Raw genomic sequence first — 14825 nt, 5'->3', positions numbered from 1 at the left:
GTATATCTATTATAATTTATTTAAATATACTACAATAGTTATGATAAAGAACACCGTACAGTCAGACAACATAAGCATCATGACATAATCATCGACGGGGTTATAAAACAATTAAAAGAAAAAAGCTACAATATCTGCCGGAGATTACTATTATATTTACCTTTCTCCGAAGGTCCTTGTGAACCGATTTCCCTGTAAAAAAAGTCGATCCGTTTTTTATATTTCGTCTTTTTTCCGTAAAAAGCTGAATTAATAACTTTATACCACGGAATTTATCGAATTATTTACATTTTCCGTGAATGGATCCGTGAAAGGCTCATTTTTACGGAGTTTTTACAGAAATAACGGATAAAATTTTTTATAGGGTTTTATTAACACGTAATTACATGATATGAACTTGAGATGTTTTTATTATTTTAATCAGTAGAAATTTCTAGATATTAATTCTACTATGACTTCCCATTTTATTATTATTACCTAAATATTCTGAGATTGGAACAAGCATTCGCGATAATACTGTATATGAATAAATTCGGTCCCAAGTCCAAACCTCTAAAATTATTTCAATTATCCTAAACGGAAAAAACAATACGATTAGTTTATTTGTAACATAGATACACAGGATCAAGTCCCCCTGCATATTCTTTTGACAAACAAACATTTGAATGAGGGGATAACATTCCGTTAAATTATTTTGACATGATCAACAAAATGTAACTTTTAAGGTTAGATTTTAAACTTTTTTGGTTTAGGAAACTCTGGTACCACCTTAAACGTTATAAAAAAGTCGATCTATGCAACTTATATTCTTCATCTCGTTCTTTATCTCGTTCAGTTCTTCATCCCTATTTTTTTTTTTAAAAAAAAATTATGTCTTCACCAATTTTACCTGCCGAATGCTTTAGAAAAATACTCAATCTTCTCGATAATTCAGCATTATACAATTGTTTATTTCTCAATAGATATTATTGTAGAGTTGTGATTCCTATAATTTGGCAAAATCCTTTCGTCAAACAAATTGCGACTTTTACTAGCTGTTCATTAATAAACACGATACTATCATGTTTCGACGAGGATGAAATTCTTTCATTAATTCCTAGTTCAATAAATTTAAATACTCAACCTCCTTTATTTGCATACGTAGAATTTGTCAAAAAAATTAATCATGATTGTTTAGTTGAACACGTTAGGACCTCTATTGAATCATCAAATGAAAATGGTAATTATTTGGATTGTGAAGTTCAAAAGTTGGTAAATGCAATATACAATAGAATTTTTCGTAAAAACACAGCCTTTCAGGAATTCGAAGCCAATGTAACACAAAAAAATTATATTGATCTACCAAAATTTTCCGTTTTTACAAATTATGAACCTGGAATTAGAAGGCTAAGGTCTTTAACGATATTTAATTTAGATTTAATAAGTAGTGATAGAAAACGTCAAAATACTTCCAAATTTTTAGATATGGTGCCTAAATCATGTGATAGTATCGTTAATTTGGAGTTATGGATTAAATCAATCAAGAGTATATTTGTGAAAAAATATTTGGACATTATTAAATCGCAACCATTAAAGAGAATATTCCTATATATTGATAGTCCTGAAAGAATTACATATAATTTGGAATTAGAATTTCGATCCGAAACTTTAAAAGAATTAATACTTGATAGTGTTGATTTCAAACAAATTAGTTTATCATTTATACCAAAATTAAAACATCTAGAACGTTTAGAATTTTTATATTGTAAGGGATTTAATAATTGTGTAGTTTTATCTAATAGTAAATTATATCTTAAAAAATTTAAATTATGGTATTGTGAAGTGGGAGATCTCATAGAAGAAATAATTTATTATCTTTGTAATGAATCATTATTAAAGTTAACTCTTAGCAATGCTACTACAAAAGCAGTTCAAATAGTAAAAGAATCTTGCCCAAATATTAATTATTTTTGTATAAGATTTTATGCAAGAACATTTTCTGATTCAATAATTCCATTTATATGTGATTTATCATTATTAAATGTCTTAAATATTGGATCAAATTTTGGTATTGATATGGCTTCATTAGTTAAAAATTTTGGAAATTATTTAATTTATATTGAATGTTTATTTTTTGATTTTAATATTGATTTACAAAGTTTTATTTATTTTACTAATAATTGTAAAGCTAATTTAAAATATTGGATTCTTACTTTAGAAAATAATTCTTCATCTAAAGAATATTTATTACAAGTATGTAAATTTCAAAATATTCATAATTCTTTAAAAACAATTGGAATTAAGAAGTATGGTGATGGTTGGATGAAAGAAGAATTAGAAATTATTGATATATTAAAGAATCAAGGAATTAATATTGTTACACCTGATGAATTAAATTATTTATTTTGTTAAGAGATTGGAGATTTTGAGATTTTTATGTAATATTTTATGTAGTATTTTATGTAGTATTTTATGTAGTATTTTGTGTAGTATTTTGTGTAGTATTTTTGTAGTATTTTTGTAGTGTTTTTATCGGTCATTTATTTTATCTGTTATATATTTTTATCTTTCGTTTATTTATTGTATATTATATATTTTTATCTATTGTACATTTTATCTGATATACAATAAATACGGTATTCTTATCTACAATTTTAATAAATTTTATAAATTTTATAAATTTTGCACAATAAATTTAAAATTCATGTTATATGTTATATTAACGATCAATTATCGTAAACTTAACATTATTAGCGTTATGAACGTCAAAAATGATAATTTAAAACCATAATTTATTGTAAAATATCGATCGTATTTACCTCCCTTATTATTGTTTCCAACCAATTTCATGTATTAAAATTTTATAAATAAAGAAAAAAAAAATGTACGACCTTATTAGTTATAATTTGGTCAGTATATTGGTATATTATTTTATTGCCGTTTCAAAAATGATTGAAATTTGATGTCGGTGGCGACAAAAAAAAAAAGTATGTATGTTAAGGTAATGTAACACGGGATCGTTATTAAGAGATTAGTAGTATAACAATCCCAAAAATAGAACATCGAACCAATCAAGGAGGCAGTTATGCTAGCGGATGAATAGTTTTCGATAAATCGTACTGTAACACATAAATCGTCATATACTGTGCCCGTAACTGGTAATAATAACAATAAAATATGATAATAATAATAATAATAAATATGATAGTAATAATAATAATAAAAATATGATAGTCGATATGCAAAAAAAATAATATAATTGATTATTCGTTTAACATCTCCCCTAAAAATTGGTAACAATAAAAATTTGTTAATTTTAACCCAAATATACAGTAAATAAATTATTATATCATTCAGAAAGAGATTTGAGATTTAATTTTAATTTGTCATAATTGGAATCAAACCATCTCGACCAAACAAGTTTATTAATGAATGTAAAATAGTTGGTAATAAATTAACGAGCAAAATATATATATGATATAAATATATATATATATGAATACTCGTCGTCATTAAGACTTCAATTTTCATAACTTGAAGTTTAACATGAATATTTCATTACAATAATAAAAATAATTTTGATAATGACGTTCATAATCATTTTTTTGTTTTTCGAATTTTTTTATATAACATGAACATTTTCTTCGAATCAAATTTGTTTCTATGATGTTACTTTTCTTTATAATCGTTTATGAAGTTATTTTTCCTTAATAATCGTATAATGATGTTACTTTTCTTAATGCTCGAGGAGACCTTAATTTTCTTTTCTTATGACACCTTTAGTTTTTATTGTAAAAAATTTTAAAATTAAAAATTAATCAAAAATCTATATTTTGATGTCCAATATAATAAAATTCACAATTACCATATTAATATCGGCAATATGAAATCTGAATAACGTTAAATACGATACTGTACGAAAATAAGTAAATCTGTAATAATGTTTTTTTAGGGAAGTTTCAAACATCATAGTGGTTTGGTTCAGTACTTAAATAATTCGTTTAATAGCAAAATATATACGAGAAGACATAATCACTTACGTGCTTAATTGGCATAGTTGTTATGGTTTAAAATTTTCATTTGCAACTTAAAAGATTCAACATCCGAATTTTTTAAAAACGAATAACGAATAACGAATAACGAGTTATAACGAATAAATACAAATAAATACGATTAAAAATTTATCTTAACGCAAATGAAAACAAAACCATGGCATATTTACGGATAAAAAATTTGAAAAGCAAAAAAAATCCATATTTATAATAAAATAATACTCTTGGAAACGAAATTGATTGGTGTTGTAAATTGTAATACTACAAACATACATCAGCTGTTAAGACCATTTTAATCGTTATTTGGCGTCGATCGATTATATAGTTTTATTTTATGTAAACTATTGATGTAGTTAGAGAGATGAAAAACAAATCGAACACAAATGTTTTGTACCAAGTTAATTAGTACTTCTGTGGAATACATCATGTTTCAAATGATTTATGATTTATTCAAAAAAGGATAAAAAAAAAAGATCAAAAAAAAATATTATTATGTTTTGTCCATTTGAACTATTTTAAGAGATGTATTGTATTGATGATATGATAACCACAAATATTGTATGCGATATGAATATTACTAATTAGTTATGGCAAGCGGTAGTGGTCAAAAGTGCGTAGCAAAACATAGCGTGTACACGCTACAAAACATAGCGTATACACGTTATCTTTTACGGCGGGTTACCCCTGTTCTGTTGGATTAACCTGTCAATTTCAGGGGTAACCCGCCATAAAAAACAGCGTGTATACGCTACATAATTTAACGTGTATACGCTTTATATTATAACGGTTTATTAATTTATTTTGGACCAAATTTTAAAATTTTCAAGGGATTGAATACCCGCCGCTTCACATATCAGGTACCCGCCGCTTCACATATCGGGTACCCGCCGCTTCACATATCGGGTACCCGCCACTTCACATAGCGGGTAAACGCTATTTCACATATCGGGTACCCGCCATTTAATTTTTTTTTTTAAAAAAATTTTTTTTTTTTCTTGGCTTTTTTTTATAAACAAATTTTGTAGAGAATTTTTATTTTTAATATAGGCAAAGGCTTTGTTTGATAGAATTTCATTGGGAATTTTTTTAATAAGAAGATTTTTTTTGATAAAAAATTTCGTTAGAAAATTTTTTTCATTGATAGGGACATTTCTGAGTTTTTTTTTTTGATGGATAATTTCGTTAAAAACTTTTATTTGATAGAAATTTCATTGGAGAATTTTTTTTAATAAGATTTTTTTTTTTTGACGTATACTTAATTTGTTGGAGCAATTTTTTTTAACAGGAGAGATTTTTTTGATAGAGAATTATTTGAGATTTTTTTTTTTTGTAGAAAATTATTTGAAGAATTTTTTTAATAGAGAAGATTTTTTTTTTGATAGATAATTTCGTTAGAAAATTTTTTAACAAGTGAAATTTTTTTTGATAGAGAATTTTGTTACGAATTTTTTTTTAATTGAAGGAGTTTTCCTTAATAAAGAATTTCTTTTGGGAATTTTTTTAATAGGTGAAAGTATTTTTTGACGGAGAATTTTATTAGAGAATTTTTTTTTAATAGGGGGATTGTTTTTGATAGAGAATTTCATTAAAGAATTTTCTTAAATAGATTTCGCTGAGAATATTTTTTTTTTGATAGGAATTTCATCATAGAATTTTTTTTTGATAGATAATTTCGTTAGTGTAAATTTTTTTAACAGGGAGATTTTTTTTGATAGAGAATTTTGGTAAAGATTTTTTTTTTAATAGGAGAGGAGTTTTTTTTTTGGTATAGAAATTCTTTTGAGAATTTTTTTTAATAGGTGGTAAGAATCTTTGAATTTTTCTTTAATCGGGATATTTTTTTTTGATTGAGAATTCATTAGAGAATTGTTTGTTGAAAAATTTTTTTATTTTTTTGATGGAGAACTTTGTTTAGAAATCTTAATAGAAAATTTTATTGAAAATAGTTTTTTTTAATAAGTGTATCGAGAATTTTGGCTTGAAAATTTTTTTTAATAAAGAATTTCATTAGAGATCTTTTTTTTTATAAAAAATTGATTGAAAATCTATTGGAAAATTTTTTATTAAATTTACAATTTTAATAAATTTTTACTTCTCTTCATCTTCCCATCACTTCCTTTCATCTCCCATCGCTCCTTTTCGTCTCCCATCACTCCTCTTCGTCTACCATCACTCCTTTTCATCTCTCATTATGTCCTATTTCTCCTTTTTGTTTCCTATCACTTCTCATTACTCTTTTTTACTCCCTTTCATCTTCTATTACTTTCCATTACTCCACTGTTATTTCATTTTTTTTTAGCATCTTTCTCGTAATTTACTTATCTTTTTTATTTATTTTTATTGTTAATTTTATTTGTACACTTCAATAAAAATAAATATGGTGATTTTTTTCTTTAAAATCGTAAATGTGTGACTTGAATTTTAATATTTGTCAAATAAAATTTCATTAAATAAATAATTATCATTATTGATGTTTATCAAAAGTTAATATGCTGACTGCCAGTTCTTATAACGGGTACCCGCCGTTTCTTATAACAGGTACCCGCCGTTTCTTATAACGGGTACCTGCCGTTTCTTATAACGGGTACCCGCCGTTTCTTATAGCGGGTACCCGCCATTCCTTATAACAGGTACCCGCCGTTTCTTATAACGGGTACCCGTCATAACATATAACGTATATAACGCTATGAAATATAGCGTATTAAACGCTATTTTTTGCAACAGGTTACCCCTGAAACAGACAGAACAGGGGTAACCCGCCGTGAAATATAACGTATACGCGCTACAAAACATAGCGTATACACGCTATGTTTTGCTACGCACTTTTGACCATGGCGGCTTTCCATAATTAGTATACTAATTGTATGTAGATCTATCTCTGAGACGTTTATTCGGACAATAGTAAAAAATAATTTCATGTTGCGCTTCTAAAATTCTTTTTTATTTTTTTTTTAGAAAATAAATAATTAATAATTAAATAAACAAATAAACAATTAATTTGTTTATAGTGATTATTTTTTTCTTTGATAGGGATACTAACTATATTAACAACACAAAGACTAGTAATTTTTCTTTCTTTTTTTTATTCTTTTTTTTTTTAAAAAAAAAAAGAATACCAGATGTCGCATTCTTAAAAAACACCAATAAACAACATTCATCGGAATTACCGAATATAATATAAAAAAAAAGATTATTAATAATTATTTGTTTGGGGCTAGTTAAAATTAATATAATTAATATGCAAAAACAAAGTTCTCATGACAATTTTTTTTTTGTGCGTGTGAGAAAAAGAAAACATGAATAATTATGTGATATATTTTCCGGAATATTTCACATACATATGTTTGCACCAGTGAAAATTAATTTAATTTCGTATAATTTGATTATTTTGATTTAAAAACTAAATATACCTAATATACTGTATATTTTTATATTAACGATCATAAAAATAGCTTTTTATGACTCCCTATTTTTTGTTCTTTTATTAATTGATCACGCATAGCCACTATCATCTAAAAATCGATTTTAAAGTCAATTGATCGATTTCTTAATAATAATCAATCGAATAATCGACCAACAAACAACGAATAATGCTTTTTATTATTTACCGTATATAAATATTTATTAACCAATAAAAAAGAATTTTTTTTAAAAAACTTTTTATAATTCGGCAAGAATAAAAAACTATACATAGAACAAAACAATGAATAAAATAAATATGTATAAATAATATTATAAATTTATAATCGATCAATCAATTAATGATTTGTGACTTGATCTCTTGATCAAATCAAAATTTATTCGATTGTAATCAATTAATTGATGACTAATTAATAAATACAGCGTTCGTTAATATACGTGTCGTCGGAATTACCGAATTATTAATTCGGAATTTTGAATATATCATATATTATTCATAAATACATTATTCAATAATGCCGTAAATTATGAATATGTTAAATATTCCAATGGGTTTCTTTTTTCGTATCGCATAATCTTTTTATAATATATGACAATCAATTCACATGTACTGTAACTATGCAAAGAGACGAAAGTTTTAAGTTATAATACATAACTTGCTATTGATAGGAAAAAATCAATGGTTCATTTAATTTAAACGTCCCTTCTATTCATTTATACAAAAGAATGAAACTTTTCCTTGCTTTCTTCTAATTTCGTTCATATTTGGCTTGAATTATGAAGGTTTTGGCCTACATTATAAATGAATGACATATAAGCGAAAAAAATTAAAGGTAGTTTTACACCGAAAGTTGTAGTGTCGGAGGTTTGATCTTGAACTGTAGTAATTATCAGTGGTTGCAAATACTAGATTTCGTCATAATAAGAAATAAAGTAATTACTAATTAGAAATTTGCTAAAAAAAATTTTTTTTGTACCAGTTTATAAAGTGAATAATTGAATAATCTAATTAACAAAGTTTTATATTTTTGATAATATAATAATTATACAGGTTATAATTATGATCCGCGTGGCGCTGTTGATTACTGCGTGTCTGCGTCATAAATCTTAATGTCATAACTCCGGCTGATTTTAAATGATCACACCGATCTACAAAAATTACAAAAAATTTATATAGTGATAAAATAGAAGGAAGGTTCGAAATTGTGGGATACAATTTAAAAAAAAGGACTTTTTTTTTTAAGGTAAAAAAAAGAAATAATTTGCCTAATTTGTTCACATTGACTGATTTTTCTTTGATAAGATGCCTTTTTTTAGGTTCTTTGTTTATTTTACTTTTTTTTTTAAAAAAAAAAAATTATCAAAATAAAAGATAACAGATGACCAATTCTAAAACGCCAACGTACGCCGGAGTTTCTTAAAATGAAATAATTATTTTCTATAATTATTAATAAAATGAAATATCATTTGAAAAAACCTGTTAGAAATCAAGTAAAAATTGACTAAACTATTAAAAATTTTGATAAAGTATTTTTTTTTTTTTGTTGTACATAATAAATTCATTGTAAAAAATTTTTTAAAATCATGCAACACTTTTATTCGTTTATTTTTATGTTTCACACAATTATTGTATAATTGGATTAAAATAAACAACATATTTTTATAATAAATAATTTTTTTTAAAAAAATCACTTTTAATCGTTCCTTTTACAGAAATTCATATCTTAAAACGTATCATGAAATACGCCGTCGATGATCACATTGTTATACAGCATTTTTTACGTAATTCATTTTATGACGCCTAAAACAAACATATGGAAGCTCCTTTCCATCTGTCGTTAAAAAACGAAAAAGGAAATGCGTCATGTGACCTGGCCAGAATTATGTTATGTGTCGGCCAAGGATCTGCAAAATTTTAAGGCATTATTAAACGATTTTGTGAATTAATTAATTCTTTTTCATTCTAAAAGAAACCTATCAACTTCAATGATACAATGATATTTTCAGTTAAATAAACTCGTCTATAAAAAGTATGCTTCACCGGCTTTATGAAAATATTAAGAATTGTGGAATGATTCTTTTATTTCAAGCATACAACGAACTGATTTTTTCAGTAAAATATATTAAATAAATTTTATAATATATAATTAACAATTATTTGTCATATTTTAAATAATAATTTATGAAATTTAGTTTATAAACATGCTAATTTTGTTACTTCATAAAAAGTTAGTACAATTATTGAACTATCCATGCAGTGAATAAAATGATTTAATATTCCAAGGTAACGCAATTTTACGCGTACACAAATTTGATTTGTAAATTTTGTTTAGGACATTTTAAAATGCATTATACAATAGTAAAAACTGACCACCCTATAAAAAAAATTCTGGAAAGAAATCCGATAAATGATCATTTTTCTAATAGTTTTTATTCCAAAGAAACTCAGACGCGTGATCATTTTTCTGAAAATTTTTTATAAGGTACCTATCATTGATATGATATAGTTTATTATCAATAGATCAATTGAATGAACGAAAATTACAACATTTAAAAAGATTTAATCTGAGGTCATCTTAATATTGTCTCAGTGCCCATAAATCTTAATTATATTTAGAACAAAAGAAAGATTATATAGAATTGTTTAAAGTTACAACAAGATCACTTAATTAAAATGAATTTCATATTGATGGAAGGTGATTATGCATTGCATAAGTCATACGCAAGTTTATGTTATAGATTTCTTTCTAACCCGGATTTTTATCAGAACAACATACGGAACGAAAAACTTATATTCAGCATTTATTTCATGTTAATAAAAAAAAAATTTTTTTTTTGAATATTTCCCTTTCTTCTAATGAAAATGCCTTTCAAACTAGAGGTTGGAACCGACCAAAAAAACCTTAACCGATTAATAATCGATTAACTAAGGACCCTAATCGATTCATAATCGATTAATATTAAAACCATTTTTTTTGGCCGCGATTGCACCAAATTGTTTTTGATCATACATTTAATTATAGGAAAGTCTTATTTTATTATTATTATTATTAAAAAATTAATACAAACTCGTCCAAGTTCGGAGAACACGTGACCAAAATTCACAGCTCTGAGCCGCGATAATTTGACCAGAATTATGGTTTGGATAATTTTAATCGATTAACCGATTTTTGATTAATTAATCGATTAACCTTAATCGATTCCAAACTCTAATTCAAACTTGTTAAAATGTCAGGAAATGAAATTCAATTAAATAAATACTTGGCTGAAAATTCAAAGTACTATATGAACGTCGGTATATTCCACCACTATATAGTAATCCAGAATTGTAGCGTTTCTCCAGTTAGTTCTCAATAAAAAAAGCTTCCAAATTCATTTTTGTTATTTGACGAAACGAATATGTAATATGCATATAATTATTAATAAAGCCACTACATTTTATGGAATCATGCATCCCTGCGAGGAAAATGGCATTTATACAATATTATCTAATCGCGTTCATGAAATTTATTCTATAAAAAAATTCAACTAGTTAAAGAATTTTTAATTTATTGTTTTTATATTAATTTTTATATATCAGATATTATAAATATTAATTTCATTAAAAATTTATTATTCATTATATGATCTTCAGAATTTACGTTTCAATTAGAATTTCCAATTAAGAAAATAAACACGATTTTAAACATTAGCAACAAAGTGTTGATATTTAACATGTGACTTTCTTCTACTACTATTTAGATTTCCAAATTAGAGTTTCGAACAAGAGTTATTTTAACCTGTAACATATCCGGTTTCCTCGAATTATTCATGAAACGAAGGAACTGAACTTTCAGTTTTTAGATTTTCGAATTTATTTATATATCCGGTTCCTTCGTTGTATCCAGATTTATTGTATCCGGTTGTCTCGTTGTATCCAGATTTATTATATCCGGTTGTTTCGTTGTATCCAGATTTATTATATCCGGTTGTTTCGTTGTATCCAGATTTATTATATCCGGTTTTTCATTTTATTCGAATTTTGGTTTAAATCTGAAGGTCGAATATCGGTTCCAACCTCTATTCCGAATATAATAATCTGTAAAATGTGACAAAATAAATAATCATGATTACTAGTATCTAAAGTAGATAAATTGAACGTGGTTTGTAAGATTAAAATTTTATTCAAAATGGTTTCTTAATACTAGATTATGGTATCTGAACTTTTCGCCAAAGTCCATTTCACCGAAACCCATTTCACCGAAGCCATTTCGTCGAAGGAATATTTCACCAAAGGGATATTTCACCGAAGGGATTTTCATCGAAAGGACGTCTCACTGAAATACCATTTCATCGAAACCCCCATTTCACCGAAGCCATTTTATCAAATAAAACAGGACATTTCGTCGAAAAATTATTATTTATTCCATTTGATTATTTTATTGTTTTTATACTAAATATATAAAAGAAATGTTTTCTAGAAAAAATTTTGAATTAGCTGAATTTTATTAAATTTATCTCGTTGTTTATATATATTAATAGTCTTTTTTTACTTACTTTTTCGTGAATAAATGTTTTCAGGAAAATAAGTTATTATTTATTTCTTAACAATTAATATCAGTTACCTGAATGTTAAATTGATAGTAATATCCTGGAAAAAAAAAATTCTCTAAAAATGATTTAATTTTTATTTTCATTGCGCGATGTTTTTTTATTAAAATGTTAATCGCTACCATTTTCAGAGAAATGTCCAATTGGCGAAATGGAATTCGGCAAAATGAAAAGATTCGGTGAAATAGATTCGATAAAATGCACTTTCGACGAAAAATCCTTTCAACGAAACGTCCCTTCGGTGAAATATCCCTTCCGCGGTGAGATGGATTTCGACAAAATATACCGTAATACTAGATTATAAAGATGTTTCAACTTTGACAATTTTTATAATAAGGTAATGATATTACGAATTTTATGTATTATAATATTATTATATTAAAAAAAAGAAAAATATTATAATTATTAGCGGGTTATGAAATATAATATAAATATAAATACAATTTCGCTACGATTGCGTGTAGTATTAGATCTTATAAATCTTATAATGCCTTAGTATATAATCATATCTACTAAAAGCTTTATTATATATGATAAAGATAAAATTACGTAATACAATTAATACAATTTCAAATTCTTTTTTTTTAAAAAAAAAAATGGTTTGAGAAGAATAATTTATTAAATTTATTCATATTACGGTAACTATTTTCCTTTTTACAAGATACCTCCGTCATTATTTTATGTGATTCCTTATTCTTTTTTTAAAAAAAATATAAACAAAAAATGACATGACACGATGACCAATTCTAAAACGCCAAGTATACATCGGAATTCTTAAACAATATCTTTTATTTTTTTATGTAGTTATTAATTAAAAACATAATCAAGTAAAATTGATCAGCCTATTAAGGATTTTGAATGAAGTTTTTTTTTTGTATGCAAAATTCATTGTAAATATTTTTATAAACGTTTATTCGTTTATTTGACATGTTTCATATATGTTTGTACCAACTATGTTTAATAAGCGCATATTTCAATAATAATGAAAAATTTTTAAATCATTTGTTGGTTATTTCTTTTTTAGAATTTCGTAATTAAAAAAAAAATTCCGAAATACACATTGTTATGCTGCGCACTTTAAATTGCTTCACGTGATATACGAATTCGTTATTTTAAAAAAAAAACTTCCTTGTTAAAATTCTATTAAACTTTATTGCTACACGAAATTTACAAACAAAAATATACCATTTATCTAAACAATATATATTAAACTACTATTAAAATTTAATCTGAAAGGTCGCCTCCGTAATCTTAATTCCTTTGTGTAAACTTGCAGAAACAAGCATTACTTCATATGTTCTTGAATCCTGGTCTTTCTAATTATTTCATTTTGCGTGAAATATTTGACATTTTTTGCATTAATTTTGAAAATTCTCTATAAAATACAATATTCAAAATATGTATTTAAAAACACTCATTAATATTTTTATCATAGAAATGGATTTGTTAATACAAAAGCTATTTACTATCTGACCATAATTTTTACACTTTATTCATTCTTAATTTTTTTACGCCTCATCAAAGATTAGTAAGATAATTAGTGCAAAGGTAATAAGGAAAATATGGTCTCAATTCAAAAAATATCTGTATCTCTTAATACATAATTAAATGAATATCGTTTAAGATAAAAGATAAATAAATTTTCTTTTTGTTTTAAAATTTACTCAATTTAAAATTGCATAATAAACTTTTCAAGATTATTATTTATTTACGTATATACAATAAATTTTCGATCCTATAATGTTTCCATACGGATAATATGAAATACCTTATATTTCTTTCATTTACCATATTTACTAGACAAGGTTCATTTTAACCAATCATATAATATTATTTATTTATCTTCCTAGCGTAAATACAAAAAAAAGTTTATGTGCGAACTATAATCTGTATCCACCTTAATTTTCGTTAATTAAAAATATATATTAATTGCCAATCCGCCACTCAACGATACAAAATTGATTAGTAGATCCGTCGCAAGTTCTTATATGAATGACGTTGATCGGCACATTTCAACTCCAATTTTGTCCTACATAAGTCATGCTTAACGTAACCATACTTTACCAATCAATAATGCCAAACGTGATAAAAAAATTTTTTTTCGTTTGTTATAAAATTTAAAGAGTTTACTTTGGAGGAAGTCACCATTCCAGCTCATATTTTAGGTAACTTTACACCAATTATTCACGAATTTTGCAAATTTAACAAGGTTTTTATGTACTATTATATAATATACGGTATATTCTTGCTTAGATTAACAAAATAATGTTTAAAAAAAAGAAAATAAAAAAAATTTTTTTTTTTTTTTTGGCAATGTTTTAGTTTTACCAGTTTTATAAAACCTATACCTAAGTAATGTAACACCTTTTTTAAATGTATTTTTAGGGCATTTATATTACAACAAAACGTTTTCAAACTTGTGCAAACACCATTCCGAAGCAATAGTATTTAATATAAAAATGTCCGACGAGATTAATTATAGATTGCCGATCATTTTGTATCGCTGAGTGGCGAATCGGCAATTAATTAAAATTTTTATTTCAAACTAATTTATTTTTGATATATAATTTGGCAATGATTTTTCTATTATGGGTTTATTATTTTTGAAAATACAAGAAAAAAATTATATTACCGAAATATTTTTACTTCGCATAGAGTTTCGATCCGTAGCGGTTTTATCCGGTTTTTATCCGGATACCGGCTCGGTTAATTTAGGCTGGGACCACCAAAATTAATAAAAATTTATGGATTAATATTATTTTAATTCTGGCCGAAATTATAGTC

General features: G+C 25.3%; 1 protein-coding gene across 1 annotated transcript; it reads left to right on the top strand.

Moving 5' to 3' along the window:
* Nucleotides 1-870: 870 nt before the first annotated feature.
* On the top strand, nt 871-2391 carry OCT59_026553 (uncharacterized protein; the record flags this gene model as incomplete). Its single annotated transcript, XM_025327740.1, has 1 exon — nt 871-2391. The coding sequence occupies one exon, from the start codon at nt 871-873 to the stop codon at nt 2389-2391; it is 1521 nt and encodes a 506-aa protein (XP_025169744.1).
* Nucleotides 2392-14825: the final 12434 nt, after the last annotated feature.

The sequence above is a fragment of the Rhizophagus irregularis genome, chromosome 6, assembly GCF_026210795.1.
Source record: "Rhizophagus irregularis chromosome 6, complete sequence".
NCBI lineage: Eukaryota > Fungi > Glomeromycota > Glomeromycetes > Glomerales > Glomeraceae > Rhizophagus > Rhizophagus irregularis.
Note: the sequence above shows the minus strand (reverse complement) of the source record. Positions and strands in the feature narration are given on the sequence as shown.